The sequence below is a fragment of the Thermobia domestica genome, chromosome 13, assembly GCF_964235325.1.
Source record: "Thermobia domestica chromosome 13, izTheDome1.hap1.1, whole genome shotgun sequence".
Classification (NCBI taxonomy): domain Eukaryota; kingdom Metazoa; phylum Arthropoda; class Insecta; order Zygentoma; family Lepismatidae; genus Thermobia; species Thermobia domestica.
Window position 1 is genome coordinate 97,772,330 of NC_137466.1, and position 23,334 is coordinate 97,795,663.

The 23,334-nt window shown below is 36.0% G+C and overlaps 1 protein-coding gene across 1 annotated transcript; it reads left to right on the plus strand.

The window, feature by feature from the left end:
• The first annotated feature begins 10,229 nt into the window (after positions 1–10,229).
• On the plus strand, positions 10,230–10,700 carry LOC145667689 (uncharacterized). The gene has a single exon (XM_081735149.1). The coding sequence runs from the start codon at positions 10,230–10,232 to the stop codon at positions 10,698–10,700; it is 471 nt and encodes a 156-aa protein (XP_081591275.1).
• The last annotated feature ends 12,634 nt before the right edge of the window (positions 10,701–23,334 follow it).

A 23,334-nucleotide genomic window follows, 5' to 3' on the forward strand; every position in this document is an offset into this window, starting at 1 on the left:
AAGAGGCCAAACTGCTCTAAGGAAAATTAAAAGATGAGGAGATGCAGGTGAAGAATTTGCAATTTCAATCTAAAATTTTACAGAACTTAAAACAAATTGACTAGAGAATATGTCAAATTTTAGGAGAGTATTTAACAAAAATCAAATAGATATCTCACTAAGAAAAAAACGAAAGCGCGATGGTCAAATTAGGAGATAGCTAAGGCATTTAATCTTAGATATTTTAGTATTAGAGCGTACATATATGTTAAAGACATTAAAATATCCTCTTCCGGGTATTTCTACTCTGCAAGGATGGGCTACGAATGTCAGCTTTAAAAATGGTTTGTTGATACAATGTAATTGTATAATGAATATTAGTGGTCAAACCAAAAGTGACCTAGATAGAATTGTAGTTCTCAGCTTCAACGTAGTCAAAGTTTCATCTATTTACGAGTATGACAGTAAAGATGATGAACTCATTGGTCCACACAATTACATGCAAGTTATAATGGCAAGAGGACTCTTCAGTAATTGGAAACAACCAGTGTATCTAAGCTTTGACGAAAAAATCATATCAAAAATACTCAACGAAGTTGCTACTGCTTTACACAACATAAAATATAACGTAGTTGCCTGTGTGTCGGACTGCGCGGGGGGAAATATGGGTCTGTGGAAAGAACTTGGAATCACTCCAGAAAACACACATAGTTTTCATCCAGTAACAGGTGAAAAAATATACTTCTTTGCAGATGCTCCTCATCTTCTGAAATTAATTCGAAATTGGTTCTTGAATACTGGCTTCGTTCTTCAAGATGGCACTGTGATCACGAGAAAAACTATAGAACACCTAATCAACAATGCTACTAGTGAAATAAGTTCTTGTCACGAACTTTTACCATTACATTTGAACTGTGAAAGAAATCAATGACAGAATGTTTTGCTAGCGGCTCAACTTTTATCTCACACAGTTGCAACTGCGTTAAAGCGATATCAACCTGGAAATAATCCTGAGTTAGTACGAAATGTCGCAGCGTTTATTGAATTAGTAAGCCACTGGTTTGATTTGATTAATTCAAAGAACCCAGTCTGTCAAATGCCTGCAGGTCAGCCATATGGAAAAAAATTTGGAAACTCAAAATGAATTACTACAAAATGTGACTGATATGATTAGAGGAATGAGATGCAGCGGGAAAGCATCTCTCTAGATATTTCAGAAAGAAGTTCTAGTGTCATCAAAATCTCTATGAAGATATGAAAAGGAAGTACGGTATATCATATCTTCTCACACACAGATTAAACTAAGATTGCTAGAGAACCTTTTCTCCCAATTAAGAACAAGAAGAGGGCTTCATGATCACCCGTCACTAGTTAATGCCCTTTACAGAATATGAATGATTTTATTGGGAAAAAATCCTGGATCCGTCCAGAAGAATCCAACACACAAAGGAGTGGAGACCAAAGCAAATACCTGTTTGTCCGTGTTCTCAGGCAAGCGAAGATTAAACGACGGGAAATAATTTGTAACCCTCTGATGCAAGGCAAAGAGGATGAAGAAAGTATCCAAAGCAGCTCCTCTCTATCTTTTACACAATACGTCTCCAACTGTAGCAACAATGTCGAAAGAGGATGGGTTAAAATATAGTGCGGAATATCAAGCCAAAAGACGCTCGAAAGAATTTCCAGAGCTGAGCGATTACAATACAAAACTCAAGATAATAGCTTTCATTCCTACAGTATACCATCGTGGGTGAGAAGTTTGTCTTCCGGTGGTTTAGTTGAACCTTCTTCTGTTTGGATGGAAAATGTAAAAAAAAAAAAAAAAAAAAAAAAAATGGACAAACTCTTCCAGCAAATCATGGAAATACGTTCAAATTGAGAAAGCAAGTTGCATTTTCAACATCAAACTTTATTTCCAACGAGGTCCGTGAAATTTCACGTGTGTTGATTAGACGCTTTTGTGGGCAACGCACTTCCATTCGCGTAAGATTTCTTAATCAATTATACAGAAAAGAAAACGTAGGTCCGTCATTGAAGAGAAAGTTTGGCAGTGACTGTGACAGAAAAAATGTTTTTAAAAAAGTCAAGAAGTTTGTTGCATAAATTGGAAAATTGTGGTGAGCAGACTGCACAATATTTTATGTTGTATATATTCAGTGTGAATCGTTTTTTTTTTTTTTTTTTCTGAAATAGTTATATTTTTCGGGAAAGATGCAGACGTAACTGTTGCGAATTAAATTTTAATAAACATTTTGTGATTAAAACACTTTTGCGGTAAACTGACTGCACGATATTTTACGTTCATTTAGTGTGTAGTGTTGGTGATTTTCTGAAACAGTAGCTGTTGCAAATGAAACTGACATTTTGTGGTTAGTGCTTCTTATATCGTCATCGATCGACTCATCTGGAATTGTTCTAGAAAGAATACTTCGGAAAGGGAAGCAACAAATAGGTAAGTGTTACTAAACACATGTTTATTAATATTTTGTCATTGTCACCCTGGTTAAAATTTCTTGCTCGTCCAGCAAAAATCCCAGCAAGATTTTTAATCTAGGTCCCAGAGTTGTTTGCTGATTTTAAAACTGAACTGTTTGCAATGACGAATGTACTTTCCTTTCAATAATAATAATAATAATAATTGTACTTGCTTTATGGAGGCTGCATAGTTAAGTGCTTGATAAATACACTTAAGAATAAGAATATTCTATTCTTATTCTTATTCTTATATGGAGGCTGCATAGTTAAGTGCTTGATAAATACACTTATTGCGTTAGATCCCTAATTACTCTATTAACCAAGGCGTAATGTGTCAAGAGTAAACAGCGAAAATGTTTCAAGTTCGATCCTATTGCATGCGGTGATAGCAGAAGGCGGAAACCCACGCACCCACGGAAACGTGTGGTGACGTTCTCCCCCCCTGCTTTCCTATTGGCTGAACGTTACCAGACAACCTTCTGTGGATAGACCTTGGTTTTAGCGCACCACATTTTGGAAGATATAGAAGTAAAATTGAATACTTTGCATGAAAGGACATAGGAAACGATTTTGTGCTGCCGGCAAAATTAAGTACCAAGCAATACAGCTGTAGTTTATTTTTATAAGTGTAGGGTTACTAGTGTAAAATCAGTACAAGTGCTTTACGACGGATGAAACAAGTGAGTGCATATGAAGGATGATTCTATTAAATGCTATTTTTGCACCGGAAGTGTATTTCTGCACAGTGTACTGCTATGAAACCATGACAGCTGCTATTGATAATCGTATCATTGTCAAAACCCACTTCTTTTCACTGCTATCGCTGACGCACCTACTTCCTTCCTTCCTGGCTTGATTCGATTGCATAGGATTCGTGATTTTTAGTGGCCACCTGGGACATGTTGGTTTGTGTTTTTGTACTGTAGCCTTATTTACACGCAAATCGTAAACAAATTAACATTTTTCAACAAATACTTCTGGTGGCCCCATTCATTCATTCATTCATTCATTCATTTCGTCTTTTTAGTCATACATATTGCACGATTACGTGCGTATGAATAAGACTCGTCAAGGGTACAAATATATAAAACACGTAGTAATGACAAATACATACCTATTGAAATAAACTACTATGCTACATCTACGATATAAAAGCATTACATAACAATATATTTCCAAAACTATCAATAGACAATTGAATTAAACTACTATGCTACCCAAAACTATCAATAGACAAATTCACTTACATATCTAAAAATTCGTTTACAGAATAAAAACAGTGCTGCAACAGATAGTTTTTCATTAACCTTCTGAACTCTCCTTTTTGTTCTGTCCTTCGAATATTCTGAGGTAGTTTATTGTACAATATAGAACCCATAAACATTGGATTCCTTTCATATAACTTAGTGAAGTGCTGTTTGCTGGGGATTTTATCCTTGCGCCTGGTATCATATTTATGTGTTGATGGTGTGTTAAATAAGTCAATGTTGTTTTTGACGAAGAGCAGCAGTCGAAACATGTAAAGAGAGGGTAACGGCAAAATTTTAAATTCCTTAAATATTGGCCTACATGGGTCGTTTATTTTGGCCCCTGCTATAATTCTTAAAAGCCTTTTTTGTATTACAAACAACATATTACTTTTTCGAGAATTTCCCCAGAAGATTATGCCATATGTAAGTAAAGACTGAAAGAGACCGAAATATAAGTTACGAATCGTGTCAAATTGTAAAACATGTTTAATTGATTTTACTGCATAGAGCATTTTATTGAGTTTTTGGGCCAGTAAAAATATGTGAGTTTCCCAGGAGAGGTTGTGATTTAGCCAGAGTCCCAAAAATTTGGTTGACTTTGAGTACATGATTTTATGATTATTTAGCATTATATCAATTTCTACGCACTGCTTATTTTGAATGTGATGGAAATTTAGAGCTGTAGATTTGTCTGTGTTTAATTTTAGTTTGTTTTGGGCAAACCAGTTTTCTAAACTACGAGTTGTCTCGTCAATTTTATCGCAGACAATATCATAGTTTGTACCTGTTATTGTTAGGCTTGTGTCATCTGCGTACATAGTTGTATTTGCTAATGATACGTCATGTAGCAAATCATTTACGTATAACAAAAATAATATGGGTCCTAGTATCGAACCCTGAGGGACGCCGGTAGAGATGCTTCTAAATTGAGATTTATAAGTTGCTGATTCAGCTGTGTCTGACGAAAAAGATATTTCAACAGCTTGAGTGCGATTTTGCAAATATGATTTAATCCATGAGTTAACGACTCCTCTTAGACCGTAACTGTTAAGTTTTTGGATAAGAATGTTATGAGGGACAGAATCAAAAGCTTTGGATAAATCTAGAAACAATCCTACGCACTTTTTGCCTTTGTCCAGGGCCTCCATAACCTCATTTATATAATTATAGATAGCAATTTCAGTTGATTTGCATTTTTGAAACCCGAACTGTGAAGGTGAAATTACATTATGCTTAGATAAGAATGGTATAATTTGGTTGAGAAAGGCTTTCTCTATAATTTTTGAAAAAGAAGACAACAAGGAAATTGGTCTGTAATTTTCGATTTTTGTATTGTCCCCCTTTTTATATAGCGGTTTAACTTTGGCATATTTTAATTTGTCAGGAAAGGTACCTGTCTGAAAGGACATATTTATGAGGTAGGACAATGGTTCCGAGATGTGAATGCTGCATTTTTTGATGATGGCAATTGGTATTTCATCCAGACCAGAAGACCACTTTGACTTCAATGACATTATTATGTTATGTACCTCTCTTGCTGAGGTGGGGCGTAAAAACATGGTACCGATAGTTGTGTTTATCTTGCAAATGTTTGGGTGCGATTTATCATTAGGACCGTGCTGGTTATGTAAACCTGTGTAATAATTATTGAAGGCGTTTACAATATGGTCTGGGCATGTAACTTTGCTCCCGTTAACATCCAACTCAGTAATTTCATTTTTCGATTTGATGCTATGTTTTAACTCTATATTTACTACCTTCCACATAGCTGCCTGTTTGTTTTTACAATTGTCTATATAATTTGAGTAATGTGATTTCTTGGCGAATTTAAGCAACTTTTTATAAACGGTTTTGTAGCGTTGATAATATTCCTGCATTTCTGGAGATAAATTTCCTTTTTTATACGCCATATTAAGAGACCTTAGTGTTTTGCTTGATGTTTTAATACCGGTGGTTACCCATGTTTTTTTATTACATGTCGATGTAGGGACAGAGTACATTTTTTTGGGACACGCTTCGTTGAAGTAATTTGCAAAGATATTGTGAAAGCTATCCCACGCTTGATTCATGTTATTAGCCGCATATACCTGCTCCCAAGTTTCGTTGAATAAACGACAGTTTAGATGTTGTATGCTCGAGTCATTAAAGTTTCTTTTCGTTAATAATCTAGTACCGCGTTTATGAACTGTACTGTTAGTAATCTCGTTACCTTTTAGCATTACTGTAAAAATTTGCGCCTCATGGTCTGAGAACCCACTGTTTAGTACTTGAACATTACAGGCAAGACGATCGGTATTGTGTAAAATTTGATCTATTGCACTGTTTTTGTTTTTAGATAACCTGGTTGGCACTCTGACTGCTGCAGTTAAGTTATATGCTTGCAACAGAATCTTGAGCTGGTCATTTATTTTGGGTTCTAAAAAGTCAATATTAATGTCACCTACTATGACAACTTGCTTACCCGTTTTAATATAAGATTCAAGGATAATTTCTAATCTTTTCAAGAAAATATTAATGTCGCTGTCTGGGGTTCTATATACACACAAAATAATTAACTTCATATACGGTATTTCTACTACACATGATTCAAAATCCTTTTCTATATTTAGATAATTAAATTTAGTTATGACCTTATTTTCTAAACCTGTTTTGACATAAATACAAGACCCCCCTCTATTCCTAACAGATCTACTGTAACTAGCGATTAGATTAAAACCGGGAAGGTTAGTTATATTCAGCTCATCTGAATTCAACCAGTGCTCAGTTAAACATATTAACTTTACATTTTCCTTAATGTCACTTATTAACACTTCCAACATATTTCTTTTATCAATCGTAAACCCTTGCACATTCTGATGGTATATTACTAACTCACCCGGCTTTTCATTCACCATAAAAAATCATCTTTAAAGGTATTTGGTTTTTTACACCTTGCTGATTTTCTAGTTTGCAAAGTCGATTCATTTCCACTTGAACATTTTATAATTCCATTCTCAACTTCTGACGCTTGTTGATTTTCCACAGCACGCGCGATCTTATCTGACACAATGACACCTTTGGGAGATATTTCACTATTGTCACTTGTTATTTCACCCTCGTTTTCTTTGTGAACTGTCTTTTTAGCCGGTAGCTCACTATGGTCACTTCCACGTGTGTTTCGGTTATCACTGTCATTACTGTTATTGTTACTAACCACCTGCATATTGTTGTTGTTCCGAGGAGTCGATTCCTTTACTTGAACCGCTTGAGAGGAATTTACACGAAACGGTAATGTTATAGGAGCTTTCATGGGCTCTATTGTTGATAGTAGATCGGTTAGGTCTTCGGCGAGGGAGTTCTTACCGGTACCATTAAGATGCTGACCGTGTCTCGTGTGATAGTGTCTTGGATATCTGCTAATATTGAGAATCTTCACATTTCTAAATCGTTTGCAAATATTCTGGATTTTACTGTTTGTTTCATGTACCTCTTTGTTCACTATGGAGGAATCTATTAGATCGTAGCGATGCGGTAACGTAGCGACTATCACATTTGTATGTGTAAGAGTTGGTAAAGTTGTTCTCAAGGTGCTCATTAAGTTCCTCCCCTCGTTTCTTGCTACATCATTTGACCCCCCAATTATGACAATAGCATCCTTATCAAGCATGGATTTCCCAGTTACTAGAGCTGGTTTTATTAGTTCACTGACACTGGCACCTGGTTTCACAAAACCAAAAACATTTTTGTTTTTATTTCTTTTGATTTTTTTCTATGCCAAGTGAGATATTTTCATGTCGGCCACTGCAGATCTTTTAAGTGACAAGAAGGAAATTAGTGGAAAAATATTTTTTTCCAACAATTATTTCGAGTAGTGCACCAAAAGTAAACCTGGTCGAAGTCCATATATTAAAAAGACATTACTTGCTACCCCTCCTTACTGTTCCGTTTTATGGTAATAACGGATGAAACAAATCGTTTATTTCAACCACTTCCGGTTTGAGTAAGAAGACAAGGGAGAAGATAGAATATATTCTTAGCACTGAATGGACTGTAAAAAAAACCCTCTTCTTGATAACATTTACTGCTTTTGCTCTATGGAAATCAGTATTAAAACCGGAAGTAATAGTAAATTTGAACTATTTTCGGATTCGGTAGTGCTGTGGATGATCATGATATGTTGTATTGAGATATTTGAATCGTTTACAAAAACAGTTTCTCGCTACCTGTTAAAATGTTTGTTCTATGTCGATGAACGTTGAAACCGGACGCAATTCTAAATTTAAACCACTTCCGGTTTGGGTAAAGTGTTGTGGATGGTCAAGTGAAGAAATTATTAATCGTGGAGTACCACAAGGATCAATTCTAGGACCACTTCTCTTTCTTCTTTATATAAATGATCTTTCTGAAAGTATTAATAGTTCATGTGTGACTATATGCAGATGTTACAAACATAATAGTTAGTGGGAAAGATGAATGCGAATTAGCTTCAAACTGCCAAACGGCAATGAACCAACTTTCAAGTTGGATGAATAAAATCCAACTTGACCTAATCATTAATGACATAATGATTACCTAATGACCTAATGACCTAATGATCCAATGACCTAATCATTAATGTAAATAAAGCATGTGCCTTAAATTTTAACAATGGTAAACGTAATCAAGCCAATGCAATAATAAAAATAAATAATAAAACAGTTAAATATGTAGAAACTGCTACCTTTCTCGGAGTTAAAATATCTAATAATTTCAACTGGGAACCACATATAGAACATGTAAGAAGTAAGCTAATCAAACAATGCTAGCAATTAGATGTGTAAGAGATAAGATTAATGTAAAAACAGCTAAGTGTATATATTACTCAAATTTTCATTCTACAATAAAATATGGCTTGATGTTCTGGGGAAATGCACCTAAAAGTATTGCTATCTTTAGGCTACAGAAGAAAGTAGTAAGAATACTTGCCGGAGTAAAATGGAACTCTTATTGCAGAAATATTTTTAAGGAACTTGGAATAATACTCTTCCCTCAATGTATTTGTTCGAAATAATAATGTATTTGAAAAAACATAGTAGTGAATTTATTGTTAACAAAGGCATTCACAGTTATAACACAAGAAGTAAAGACGACATTCACTTGCATGCACATAGGACAAATATATACAATAAATCAGTTACGCACAAAGGTACTCTATTATACAATCTACTTCCATCATGTATAAAAAATCAGGTCTCTGTCAATAGCTTTAGATCCAAACTTAAAAGGTACTTGATAGAACATTGCTTTTACTCGGTTGAAGAATATGTAGAAAATAATTCCTATACGTAAAATTAAATGTATAGTAAGTAAATTAGTGAAACCATAAGAATCTATATGTAATAATAGTATGTATGTTTATGTATACTGGTATATATATATAAATGACATGTCCAATTTCGTTGTATGACGATGAACGGATGCAATAAATTATGATTATGATTAAGTTTTGTTGTTTTGAGGCGTTGAATCCTTTACAAGAAACCTCTTTTTGCTGTCTGTTGCCCTTTTCTTTCTACGGCGATAAACGTTGAAACCTGGACCCAAAATGTTTTTGCTTGTTCCTCAGCATGTATATCATATGGATAGTACAACTTGAATTAGTTTTCAAATGCTAAATAGATTTGTTATTGACACAAAAATGTTTATTTCAGTGGAAAAAGCTGGTAAATTTCAAGAGCAAAAACATTTTTAAAGGGTATGCAAAAACCTGGTTTTGTTCGACCTGGTCGGACAAAACCGGATACATATAAAATAATTATTAAAAAAACGTTTTTTTACAAGAAAAATACGTAATTACTCCAAGAACTAGTACAGCAAAAGAATCAATACAACTGAAAAAAATATGTGAGCTTAAAAGTACCGAAAAGATAGAGGGATAGACTATATTAGACCCATAACATAGAAAAAATAACTTTAGGTCACGATTTTGTTAAATCTAAGAACAAAAATCACAAGTAAAAGTTTCATCTGTTAAAAAAAATAAGCAAACTGTCTCAGTGCGAACTCATTTGTTAGTTCTTTTTCGTTCTTTCTTTTTATATGTATTTAGGCTGAAGGTGTCAACGAACCGTAATGCTCTGGGTACGTGAACTGGTGGTAGTGCTAGAAAGAAGAAATTGTCTCTGCTCTTTTTTTTCGTGTGTTGTTAACTTTGAAGTATTTAGTAATAGGAAAGGACTGTTATGTTCAACATCATGTTATAAGTAATCTTTAAATGCCTGCAAAATATATTTACATACAATTAAGATAATAGTTTACTTTCAAATTCTGCATCTGCTTCGTATAGAAAAACGTGCTCTGCTATCAGGTTATGAGCCCAGCAAAAATGCAGGAAGTTCGATTGTGAAAATACTGAAAGTGTGAACTGTGGTAATTAAAAAAAATACCGGTACGAAGTTTTCTGCGTGTTTTGTGACTAGATTGCTGCACGGGACAACGTGTTTCGTGGTGATCAGTAAGAGTCAAATAATTACACAAAGGCGGACTGAGTGGATCGAATTTTCGAAAATGGCGGGACCGGAAATTAAAATTGAAAAGTTGGTTTGGCAATCCAACTGGTGTCAATGGAAGTGGCAGATGAAAATGCATTTTCAACAATATGAACTGATGTCAATAGTTGATGGTTCAAGGACATGTCCACGAGTATGTGCAGAACAAAAGGTAGATGAAGTGCGGGCGGTACAAGTATGGAAATGGTACAACATGAAAGCAGTGGCGTTAATTGCTAGTGCGTTGAATACACAGGTGGCGGATTTAGTGCTAATTTACACAAATGCCAAGGACATATGGGACAAACTTGTGAGTGTATATGAACAGTCAAACATTCAAAGGTTAAGTATGTTAATGACAGAGTTTTTTTTAAATTTAAAACGCGATCCGGAAATGGATATGGCTGCTCACTTATCGAAAGCGGAGAAATTGTTCGCGAACATAAACAGTGAATTACGACAAAAGGGGATCGCACGACATACCGATTGAACTCTTACATGAAAGAATACTTGATTCGGTTGGTTCTGAGTATCGGGAGTTTAATAATGTCTGGGAATCAATGAATGATAGTGAAAGGACTACGAAAAACAACGGAAAAGTTGTGCACCATAGAAAAACGTTTACAAGCCGTATCGTTATCAGGAAGTGCTGCATTTGTTGCTCAAAGATACGCGAAAGGAGAACGAAGTAAAAACCTTACCGGTCATGCTAGGGAGAATGTGAATGAAAACAAAACGCATAAGAAATGTTATTATTGTTCTTCGACAACCCATCTTCATAAACTCTGCAACAAGAAGAAGGCGGATAAGAAGAAACGAACTGAAAGTGCAACTTCCTCGGGGGCCTTTTCCAGAGGTGATCAGAGTGGAGCAGCGTTATCTGCGTCTAGTAGTGCAGTGCAAGAAGATACATGGGTTTTTGATTCAGGAGCAGCAAATCATATGAGTACGAATAAACATTATTTTACTTCGTATAAGAAGTTTGCTGTTCCAGTAAGTGTAACATTAGCAAACAAAGAAAAAAGTGTTGGCGTACGGAACAGGTCAAGTGAACATTGAACGGTTCGTGAACGGTAAATGGATTCCAGGTTATCTACAAGATGAGTGGTACGTACCGGAAATAGAAAAGAATATATTTTCTGTGCGCAGCACGTCAAAACATAATATTAATGCATCGATAGACAGTCACAAAGTTACATTATGTAGCAATAACGAAGTCACAGGTGAGTGGAAACAAACACGTATATCATGCATATTCGAGTGGTTATTCCGAGTGCACCGGCTGAAGTGAACATTGCAACAATCAAAGAAACGTTACAGTTGTGGCATGAGCGTCTTGGGCATGTAGATAAAAGACTTGTTAAAAACATTCTTCAGCAGGCAAACATAGAATTGAGTGATAAAGATACTCAAAGTTTCTGTGATGGTTGTGTGCTCGGAAAAGCACATAAGGAACCGTTGAGGGTAAGACATAACAGGCCACAAAGGGTGGGTGAATTAATAAAGGCAGATGTAAGTGGTCCAATGTCAATGGACAGTGTACAAGGGTTTAAGTAGTATGTGTGGTTTACGGATGATTGCAGTAAATATAGCAGAATATTTTTCATTAAACAAAACAATGAAGTGGTGAGATGCTTGAAAATATTTCTAAATGTAGTATCGACGGCTGGGCATACTGTTAAACTGTTTCGAAGTGACGGTGGCAAGGAATTCGACTATGAAGACGTAAAAGCTGTTCTAAGTGAGCGTGAAGTAACTCCAGTTTTGTCTGCACCGTATACGTCAGAGCAAAATGGGGTTGTAGAACGTGAAAATCGAACCGTTGCTGAGCTGGCGAGGTCAATGCTTTCCATAAGTGGTTCACCTAGGTTCTTATGGCCTCAAGCGTGTGAAACGGCAGTGTATGTTTTAAATCACACAGGAAAGTCACCAAGTGAGTTGTGGAACGGCACTAAAGTGATGGTTTTTATCTTAAAGTCTTTGATACCCAATACTACTTGCATATTCCAAAGAAGTTTCGCAAAAAGTTCGACAACAAAAATATTCATGGGTATATGGGGGATATCTAAATGAAAAGGATGGATACAAAGTATACATACCTTCAAAGAAACGTGTTGTGTTGCCACATGACGTGTACTTTAAGCCAGAAAGTACTTGCACTAATTTGTTAGAAGTGGTTCTAGATCAGGAGGAAGAATTGGTTGCAGAAGTTTGTACCCAAAAGGAAAAATCGATCCCGGAGAATAGTCCGATTTTGAAGGACGAGATACCGTGTACTGACTCCAACTCTGAAAGCGAGGCAGGAGACGCGGAAGATCAATCCACCAAACTACTAAGAAGAGAAGTAAAGAAACCAGCCTGGATGACTTCTGGTGAGTTCGTTATTGGTTCAGTGTATATGGCAACAAGTAAAATAGGGGACCAAATATCACATGAAGAAGCCGTGCAGTCAGCCAACAAGGAACAGTGGTCTCAGGATATGAAAGAAGAAATGGAGGCATTAAAGAAAAACCATATGTGGGACTTAGTGAAGCTTCCATATGGTGCAAAAGTGATAACAAACAGATGGGTATACAGAAGAAAACTGAATACTGACGGTTCTGTACAAAAGTACAAAGCGAGACTCGTGGCTAAAGGTTGCGCGCAAAAGGAAGGGATAGACTATGAAGAGACATTTAGCTCCGTAGCAAGGTATGATACAATAAGAACTTTATTTGCAGTCGCAGCAACGGAAAAACTATATATAAAATAGTTTGATGTGAAAACTGCATTTTTGAATGGGGTACTTCATGAAGAAGTTTACATGAAGCAATCGGAAGGATTCGACGATAAAAGTGGTAGAGTGTGCAAGTTGAAGGAGAGCCTGTGTCGCCTGAAGCAAGCACCGAGATGTTGGAACGAAAGACTCGTAAAATTTATGAAAGAACAAGGAATGAAAGTGAGTGCTGCTGATCCTTGTATGTTCGTTCGACAACGAAATGAGAAAACAAAGCTAATTGTTTTGGTGTATGTTGATGACGGATTAGTGATAGGAAGTGATTCTAATGAAATCGACCATTTCTTAAAACAGTTGACTAATACATTTGAAATTACTACTGATGAAAACCTAATAGCTTCTTGGGTATGCAGATCCAGTGTAGTGAAAAGGGGATTTTTATAAGTTAGCGAGTATATACCGAGAACATTCTGAAAAAGTTAACATGACTGAAGCAAATTCAGATGCAACAACATGCGATAGGAGTGGTGGTGGTAGTACAAAACCGATAAGAGAAGAAACTCCATATCGTGAAGCTGTAGGATGCTTATGTACTTGGCAAATGACAATACGACCTGACATTGTTCTCGCAGTTTTTCAAGCAGCTCTAGCCGTTGAACATCCAACAGAAGAGGATTGGATCAAGATTAAGAGAATCTTTAAGTACTTGAAAGGTACATTCGACTATGGCCTAATGTATTCATCACACATCACCAAGGGTTTATAAACCTTCAGTGATGCTGATTATGCAGGAGATATCAAGACGGTTTACTAGTGGCGTAGTTAGTGTTCGCAGGAAGTGCATTAACATGGTCAAGACGCCTTCAGAAAGCAATGGCTTTGTCAACGGAAGTTGAATTCATTGCAGCAAGTGAAAGTGCGAAGGAACTAATGTGGTAAAAGCGATTGTTCAGTGATCTGGGCGTGAAAATTGATGAGAAACCTGTATTACTAGTAGATAACGCTGGTGCTGTGAAATTGACAAAAAGAAAAAAAAAACAGAATTTCACAAAAGGTCAAAGCACGTTGAAGTAAGATACTACTTTGTACGGGAGTGGTATCAAAGTAAAAAAACAAGACGTAAAGCATATTGCGGGTCAAAATCAGGTAGCTGATATATTTACTAAATCATTAGAAAAGGTAAGGTTTCAAAGTTTGCGTTAAAATATGGGAGTTTGCTCCAGTGATATGGCAGGACAGTGTGCTTAGGAGGAAGTGATAAAAAAATAAGCAAACTGATTCAGTACGAACTTTGCCTATCATTTGTTACTTTTTCGTTCTTTCTTTTTATATATATTGAGGCTGAAGGTATCAACGAACCGTAGTGTACACTAGGTACGTGAACTAGCGGTAGTGCCAGAAAGGTGAAGTTGTCTCTGCTCTTTTTTGTGCATTTAACTCGGAAGTATTTAGTAATAGAAAAAGACTGTTATGTTCAACATCATGTTATAAGTAATCTTCAAATGCCTGCAAAATATATTTACATACAGTTCAGATATTAGTTTACTTTCAAATTCAGCATTTGCTTCGTATAGAAAAACGTGCTCTTCCATCATCATCATATTCTTCCACATTGCTACAAGCTTCGTGTGCCCATCCTTTACAGTTAAGACACTGTATCTAACTTTCTCAGACTTACACTGTACTACCCGGTTCTGTCCGACTATTGATGTCCCGGTTTTATCTTACTACTTCATTATCCAGAACTACAGGCCTAGCAACTCTCAAAGAACACAAAAATCCTGATTCAAGACATGAAATAACAGCAGGAAGAGTTACTAACTTACATAAGTCAATCTTCCAGTGATTAGGAACAGCAATATATTATCGATGGGAGATAAATGAAAACTTTTCTACACAAATTCTTCAACACATCGCCAACGACAAGGAGCCACTTACTCAGCTTCCTTTTAAACTAAGAATGACATGGCGTCTGTTTGCAACTAATTCCATGCATTGGCCGACAGATAGTGGCATTGATATATGTAGTGTACGCAAATTCCCGAATGATTTTTTGGTTTCATTTCTTTTTTGCATTTTTGTTACTGCAACTGAATTAGTATTTCATTTATTTCTTTTAAGTTTTCCCGTGTCTCGCTTCTTATTTCCCCATACTTTACCCTAGAGTTCAATTCTCTGGTAAACAATATCCCGTCTGTAACAGAGAGATGTCTCCCTCTATGTCTAGTATATGTGTAATCTTTGTATTAGTTATATTATTATTATTATTAGTGGTAGAAGATTTTAAAGCAGTCAATATAATCTGTGTGTTTAAAATCTTTTCGTTTTTGCTTCTAACAAAATTCTTTTTCTGTCCTCAAAGTGCAGATGTTCATATATGTTATCTTAGAAGGATGTAAAGATAAATTACAGCAAGATCCTTGGTTCGAACGAAAAATCTTTGTTGTTTAATACTTAAAACTTTTTTGTTTTACATTTTAACGTGAAATTATGTATGATTATTGTATATCTAGATGTATACTGCTTTTCCAAAGTTTGGGGACAACACATACAAATTCACGGAGCACATATACACGCATGCGCATCAACAGAATCTTCTCATTTATGGCCGCCCAGGCACCTTGTTGTAAACCAATCTTGGTGTTAGGAGCATGACGTGTTCCAATCGCTATTTTCTCCGCCCCACGGAGAAGAACATTTCTCAACTGACTTTGCTCTTAGTGTCGTGCGCACAAGTCAATCTACCTCTGCAACCTTAGCTCCAGCCAGGACGTGGCGCTCAGAAACTGCTGACAAGCTTAGGAAGTTGACGGTCGAAATTCGGTCACTCCCCTATTTGAAGTGTGTTTTGACAGACTCTAGGATCATTGCCTAGCTGGCCTAAACATACCGGTACGATCAAATAGTTGCACATGTGTACCTATCCTTCCACTAGGACTGACTCGTGCCCTCCCAATCTAGTGAAGTTTTGTTTTATCTTGTGAGTTTTTCTCTGTGCAATTATTTAGAGATTGGAACAAGTCACGTAAATTTTAAACACATTATAATATCATTAGGGCCAATAAACTGCAGGTTTACTGCAAGAAACTTTATTTTTGAGCTTTGTTTTCAAGTGATATTCCAAAGGGTTGGTAACTATCAAGTTTTCGTCGAGATAACGAATTCCACCTTTCTCTATTAGAAGTTGTCTTGGCCGAGGCCAACGCTACCTTGTAAAACTAGAATCTTCAGATTGGTTGTTAGCTGAGTTCCTGTTCCAGTATAACTTTGCCGCTCGAGTTATAATTGGTGATTTGCAGAAACTTTGTTGACCAATTAGGAGTATTTTGGTTAATCACTAAACTCTCTTGTGTGGATGGCGGTTTACTCAAACGCATACCGCCGGCTCGCCACATAAATTTGGTGTTAGCTTTGTGTGATATCTTGAACAACCCTAGGATATCTTGAACAACCTTAGGATATCTTGAACAACCTTAGGATATCTGGAATAATCGTGAGGGCGTAAACTTTGATATCTGCTTAAGTTGTTTTTAGTGAACTGTGTTATGTACGTGTGTGAAATTTATTTGTGCTGAAAGTTTATTGCATCGGTTTAACTTTCATTACATCCTCCTTGGCGGAAGCGAAAAAGCGAAAAACACGTTTTTCTTGTTTGACTGGTCTTCAATTAGCAAAACATCCTGCTCACTGTTCGTGACGTCACACCCACATTAATGCATCCAGTTAATTAAGTGATATTAATGTTTATTAGGTGCAGTGTATATTTGGGTTGGAAAATTAGGCATTTTAAAGCCCCATACAGGTGATTAACCCATCGTGAAATTAGATTTAAGGTTAGATTTTAGTAAGAGATTCCTTTGAGAAACTATTGTTGCTCAAACCGTACGAGTTTTCGCAAAATCCAAGAGGTTCATTTGTTTCATGTTGTTTCCACGGAGGCACGGATATTTGAATTTTTAAACATGGCAGAAGCCGACGTCAATGCATATGTTAAAGTGTCTCAGGCGGTTCAAGTTATTACAGAACCATTTACGGGAGATCGTTCTAAGACAATTTATTGATAGTTGTGAAATTGCTTTAGGGTTAGTTAACCCCCGTGATAAGCCTGTATTGTGGAAGTTTATTAAATTGAAAATTTTAGGAGAACCTAGAAATTGTATTTGAGTCAGATTAAATACAAATTCTTTGGAAGGACTTAAGGAAATTTTAGAAGAGATTTATGTTACACGTAGATCTATTGATTATTATGCTTGTTTATTGTCTTCTGCCAGGCAAAAATGAGAGTATTAGCTCATGGGCTAGAAAATTAGATGTAATTCGAGCTGATCTGAAAGCTGCTGCTTCGAAAATCTGTAGTGAAACGGAGAGCTTGTGCCCACGCACTCATTGATCATTTGACAAAAGCATCTTTTGTCCAGGGAATTGCGATCCTCGCATTCAAACAGTGATTCGTGGTAAAAGTACAGATGAAGATAAATTCGTGCAATTAGTTGATTTCGCTCTAGTTGAAGAGTCGCACATTTTGTCTCAGAGACGAAAGCCATTAGATTCTAGAAATGAAGATAGGGCAACTTCTTCAAATCGTAGTCATGACAAATCAGAAACGAAAGGAAGTCGAAATTTTCCCATAATAAGAGTTCTGAAAGTAAACCCAGATATTTCCATAACTCTTTTCGTTCTCGTAACATAATTTAAGAAAAAGATTCATTGTTTAGAAGATTGTGAACATTCAGTAGATTCTCATGAAGATGAGCATGATAAATATTGTAGGGAAAGTAGTAATACAATTGAGATTTCAATTCTTGTTGTGCTTTACGTTGTACGTACTCTTATCATTCTCGTGAAAAGCGTACCCATACATGTGCTAAGTAACGCATCCATGTTTGTACCAGACCGAAACGTAGTTCTCATCACCGCCAAGCGCGCAGTGCTTCTCCGCGTAGTTCTCGTCGCCGCCAAATGCGAAGCCGTTCTCCGCGTCGCATTCAGCGTCGACCAGCGCGAAGTCCTCCGCGTCGTCCTCAGTGTCATCGCCGAGCGTTTATTCATTCTCCGCGTCTCACTCAGCGTCTCATATCGCGTAGTCATTCCCCGCGTCGTACGCAGCATCTCCTAGCGCATAGTCCTCCGCGTCGCACAGTGTATATTTGTCCTCAGCGCCGTACACCGCGCAAACCTTCGCGACCTAAACCGAGAGCTGTTACGCCGCGTCGTCATCCGGTCATTGACACGCATGAATGTAATTTAATGTAATTTAATGAATGTAACACAGCACCAAGCCACAATCTTGTAGTCATAATAAATCTTTGTGTTGTTTATCGAAACATAGCTCTTCAAAAGGAAAAATAGAAAGGCATGTGGACCACAGTAAAAATAAAAGTGATAGGGTTAAGAAGATTTTCCTTTGTTCCTCTGAACAAACAAGTAGTAGTTGTACGAAGGTGTCACCACCTCAGCAATCTGATCGCGCTGATAGAAATTCTTTAAGTTCAATACGATTGGATGTTATGACCAATTATGCCAATGTTCTACGAAGAGTATAATTGTTGAAAAGAGTAAAAATCAAAGTGAGAATGATGGATTTGAATAAAAAATTATGAGATGTTATTAGATTCACGCTCAGATCTTTCGCTCATTAAGCATAGCCATTTACGTGAGTCAATGTTGAATAAGATTCATAGATGTGAATCCATTCCAGTGCATGGATTCAATAATTTCCATGCCCATACTTCAGGTACATTGGATCTTAGACTAGAAATACGCGAGAACAGTGACCCATACTTTTCGTGTAATGCGTAGTGACTTATTACCTCCAAATGTAGCCGGTATAATAGTTAGAGATTTTGTTCTGAAACATAATTATTGGATTTCATACGACGAACAAGCTGATTTGAAATTAGATATAGGCACTCGAGTTGAGTTTGGGTTTAACGTCCCGTTCACCAGCGAGGCTATATGAGATGTGGACCTACTGATTAACGTGGAATCCGAAGCACATGAGCTCCCGCCGGGAATCGAAACCGGGTCTCCCATGCCAAAGACGCGTACGCTAACCGCTTGGATGTAGGCACTCGAGTCAAAGTTCTTGCACGTTATGAAAAACTAATTGAAATCAAAACTGAAAATAATGGGATAGAAATTTTGTCTAAACGTACTTTGCAGAAGGTTTATGCTTGCCTGACGCAATAGTGAGAGTCGAATAACAAATATTAGAATATTTTGACTTTGACTGAAAATGAAGTAGGCGTACAAATTCCTCCAGTTTCTTCCAGATTTAAACCAATAAACTCCATGACGAATTGTCCTACAGTTAATGTATTGAACGAGTCTGACATTGTAAATCAAATAATAGGGTTAAAATCGCGTTTAGAAATACTCAGGAAAAACTTGCGATTAGATCATTTGAATGCTGAAGAGAAAGTTTTAATATTAGCGCATTGCGAGGAATATCATGAGTTATTTTATTTAGAGAGAGACAAGCTCTCGTATACAGATGTGATTGAACATAGCATCCCTATTCATCCAGAGAAACGAGGTACCGTTATCACTCAAAAAATGTACCGCACTCCTAAAGTACATAAAGCAGAAGTGCAAAGTCAAATCGATAAGATGTTAGATGAAGGTATAATTTCCCCAAGTAAGAGTCCTTGGAATTTTCCGATATTGATAGTGCCGAAAAAGATGGATGCATTAGGCAAACCGAAGATCCGTATATGTTTAGATTTTCGTACATTAAATCAGATCACAATAGGAAATAGCTTTCCTTTGCAGAATATTACAGATTTTAGATCAATGAGGGCAGTCTAAGTACTTTACGACCTTGGATTTAGCCAGTTCGTACCAACAAATTAGAATCAGACCTGAAGATCGTAGCAAGTTCGCCTTCAGTACCCCATATGGTCATTATGAGTATAACCGAATGAGTTTTTTATTATGCGTCTCCCCCGCAACTTTTCAGCGAATGATGAATAGTTCTATCCAGATTACAAGAATTGAAGTGCTTTTCTTATTTGGATGATAGTTGTATATATATATATATATATATATATATATATATATATATATAGTAGAGTTTTAAAGGAACATATGTCCCGATTGAAACTTATATTTGATAGGTTTCGAACTTACAGCATGATAAGTGTGAATTACTGAGAAAGGAGGTAACGTATTTAGGACACCAAATAACATATCAAGGTCTGAAACCAGACCTCCGCTTAATTGAGAAAGTGTTGCATTTTCCTAAAATGTTAAGCAATTACGTGGATTTTTAGGATAAAGTTCTTATTATCGTAGATTTATCGAAGGCTATAGTAATATAGTCAAACCCCTCATTTTTTGCTAAAGAAATACGATCCATTTAATTGGGGAACTAGGAAGAACTAGCTTTTCGAACTTTAAAGGTAAAATTGACACCACATTCTCTCCTTTAATATCCTGACATGAGTCGTTCCTTCATTATTACCTTCGACGCCTCAGAAGTCGCGATTGGAGCCATCTTGTCTCAGGGCCAAATTCGCCAAGACAAACCAATCGCATACGCTAGTCGTACCCTCAATAGTGGTGAAAGAAATTATTTCACCACTGAACGTGAATTATTTGCGATGGGTTGGCAGCCTAACTATTCTGTCCCTATGTGTACATCTTTGGGAAAGAAACAACCTTTTTGACTGATCATAAACCTTTGCTTTGGGTGTTTTGTGTGAAAGATCCTAGTAGTCGGCTTTTAAAATGGAAAATTAAATTAGAGGAATATAATTACAAAATTGTTTACAAAGCCGGTGTGCGTTACACCAATGCTGATGCATTGAGTCGTATTGCTTATTTAGATCCAGGACAACCTTTTCCCCTTGATGAAGAAACAAAAGATAGGATACTTAAAGCTTCACAACCTTCCTAACGGTGAACACCAAGGTATCCATCGAACGATAGCCAAGATTAAAGCATATTTAGAGTTGAATAATATCGACCCGAAATCGTGGAAAAGGCTAAACACCGACGTTGAAGAATATATCAAGAACTGTGAGTCGTGTCAAAAGACAAACTCACCAAGCCTAATGTCAAACTTCCCATGGTTGTCACAACCATTCCGGACGTAGTTTTTGAGAAAAGCACTTTAGTTATCGTAGGGCCTTTTCCTGACAGTTCTTCGAAACAGATATATTTTAACATGTCAAGACGAACTATCCAAATATTTAGTAACCATTCCCCTACAGCAACAACATGCCGAAACTGTAGCTTGTTACAAAATGCGTTTGTATTTTCAGTGTACCTCAAACCATCCTAACCGATCATGGTACAAATTTTATGAGCGATACCTTTAAGAAAACGTGGCGCATGGTCCAAATTAGTTCATGCATGTTCATAGATCTCTTGCTGAGTATCTGAGGCATTATGTGTCTGAAAACCAACTGGACTGGGATGTGGGGTTACCATACGCTGCTTTTGCTTACAATACAACTCCGCATTCAGTAACTAATTATACACCACACGAGTTGATATTTGGCCGGATACCTAACATCCCTGGTATATTACAGAAACAAACAACCGACAAATTACGCGTATGATGATTATCTCAAGACTCTAAAGAAGAAGCTTCAGAACAGTTACGAGTTAGCTAAAACAAAACTCAAACAAGCTAAGGTTATGAACAAATAACAATATGATAAAACCGCCTCTCAGAGAACAATTGTTTAAAGTAGGAAATCAAGTTTTGCTTAAAGATAAATCTTTTAGAAGAGGACGATCCAAGAAATTAGGATCTAGTTAAAGTGAGAGGTGTTAATTGTACCATTAAAAGAAAAAGAAAATTTCTTGTAGTTCATGCTAATAGGTTAAAATGATTTTATTAGTAGATAGTGTTGTTTCCATTTTTGTTCTCTGTCATCATAGACATCCTTTCCCCTTGTCTGCTTGATGACGATATTATTAAAAAATCTCTATTGGTTAGATGTACTGGTTATTCTCGTTGAGAACCTCTCACATGAAAACTCCACAAGATTAAGCAAATTCAATAAGAAATCAAATGATGGTGAGAAGCCAGAGGAATATTTAATGGTATTGATTAACTTCATAAACTTAATTTGGTTGGTTCAAATCTCAAAATTTTTCATTTTGGTATTTCAGATGTTATTTAAGATGTTAATTATTATCAATGACTATTATTTAAGATAATTAAGATTATTATTTAAGATAATTATTTCAGATGTTATTTAAGATGTTAATTATTGTCAATGACTATTTTGAAAATTATTGATAATACTGTGTTGTCTATTGAACGTAATGAACAAATTTTACAAAAGGGGTTTGAAAGGTAAAATCAATACTCGTAGTCAAACATTTATGGACTTCCAGGTTATAGTTTAATAAAGACATCCAGATCAATTATCTTTATTAATCATAAAATTCTTGGGTACGTAATTAGTTTACCATTGACTGATGGATTAAGGTTTAACATGTCTAAATTAATACCATTCCCTACTCTGCTTAAGATAACAAGTATTTGTTGATTATTTATTGATTATTCAATTGACATTAGATAAAAACTGTAAAGTTTATGGTCCAAATTCTTTAATCTCTTCTCAAGAAATATAGGTAACTAACAATGCAGGTAAAGATTTGCTTCCACTACTAAATGATAACATAGATTGTTGTATATTTTCAAACTTAAAGCTTAATATTAAGGATATAGAATTTACTTTGCCTTTAAATCATATCATACACAAGGTTACCAATTCGCAATACGCCAGCCATCGTGTTGAGAATGTTGAAAGGTTAATTAATGAACAAAAATGGCAAATGAAACAAAGTAATCATCTATTTTCGTATTCTATTTTGACTTATATAATCACGTTTACTGTTTTGATATTTTTTGTGTATATTGTAGTTTTAAGTTTAATTGTTGTAGACAGAGACAAACGGTGTATTTCTTATTGCATTAGAACTATATGTTTCAAACCAACAATCATTACAGGTATATATTCAATTAGTCCAACTTTTAGTGCTACCTATCGAGCTGCTTCTGATGAAATAACTTTTAATGAGGTATCCCAAGATAATGATCCACCAAATCTTAATAAGAGAGTTACTCGGTCTATGAAAAGCCGTTAAAATTCTTTTGATTGCAGTTATGACGAAAGATGTTTGCCTTAGTTATTTTTTTCCCTAGGAGGAAGAACTGAAGTGTACGCAAATTCGCAAATGATTTTTCTTTATTTTTCTTATTTTGCATCTTTGTTACTGCAAAAGAATTAGTATTTCATTTACTTGTTTTAAAACACGAATTCGTGTTGAGTGTTTTTGTTCTCTCTTAGCTGGAAAAAGACCCCTCGTCTTCCCGTGTCTCGCTTCTTAAACTCCCCGTACTTTACCTTAGAGTTCAACTCTCTGCTAAATAATAGCATCCCCTCTG

Bases quoted from the DNA above. Each gene is read 5' to 3' on its own strand.
- LOC145667689 (XM_081735149.1), top strand. From the start codon at position 10,230: ATGGCGGGACCGGAAATTAAAATTGAAAAGTTGGTTTGGCAATCCAAC.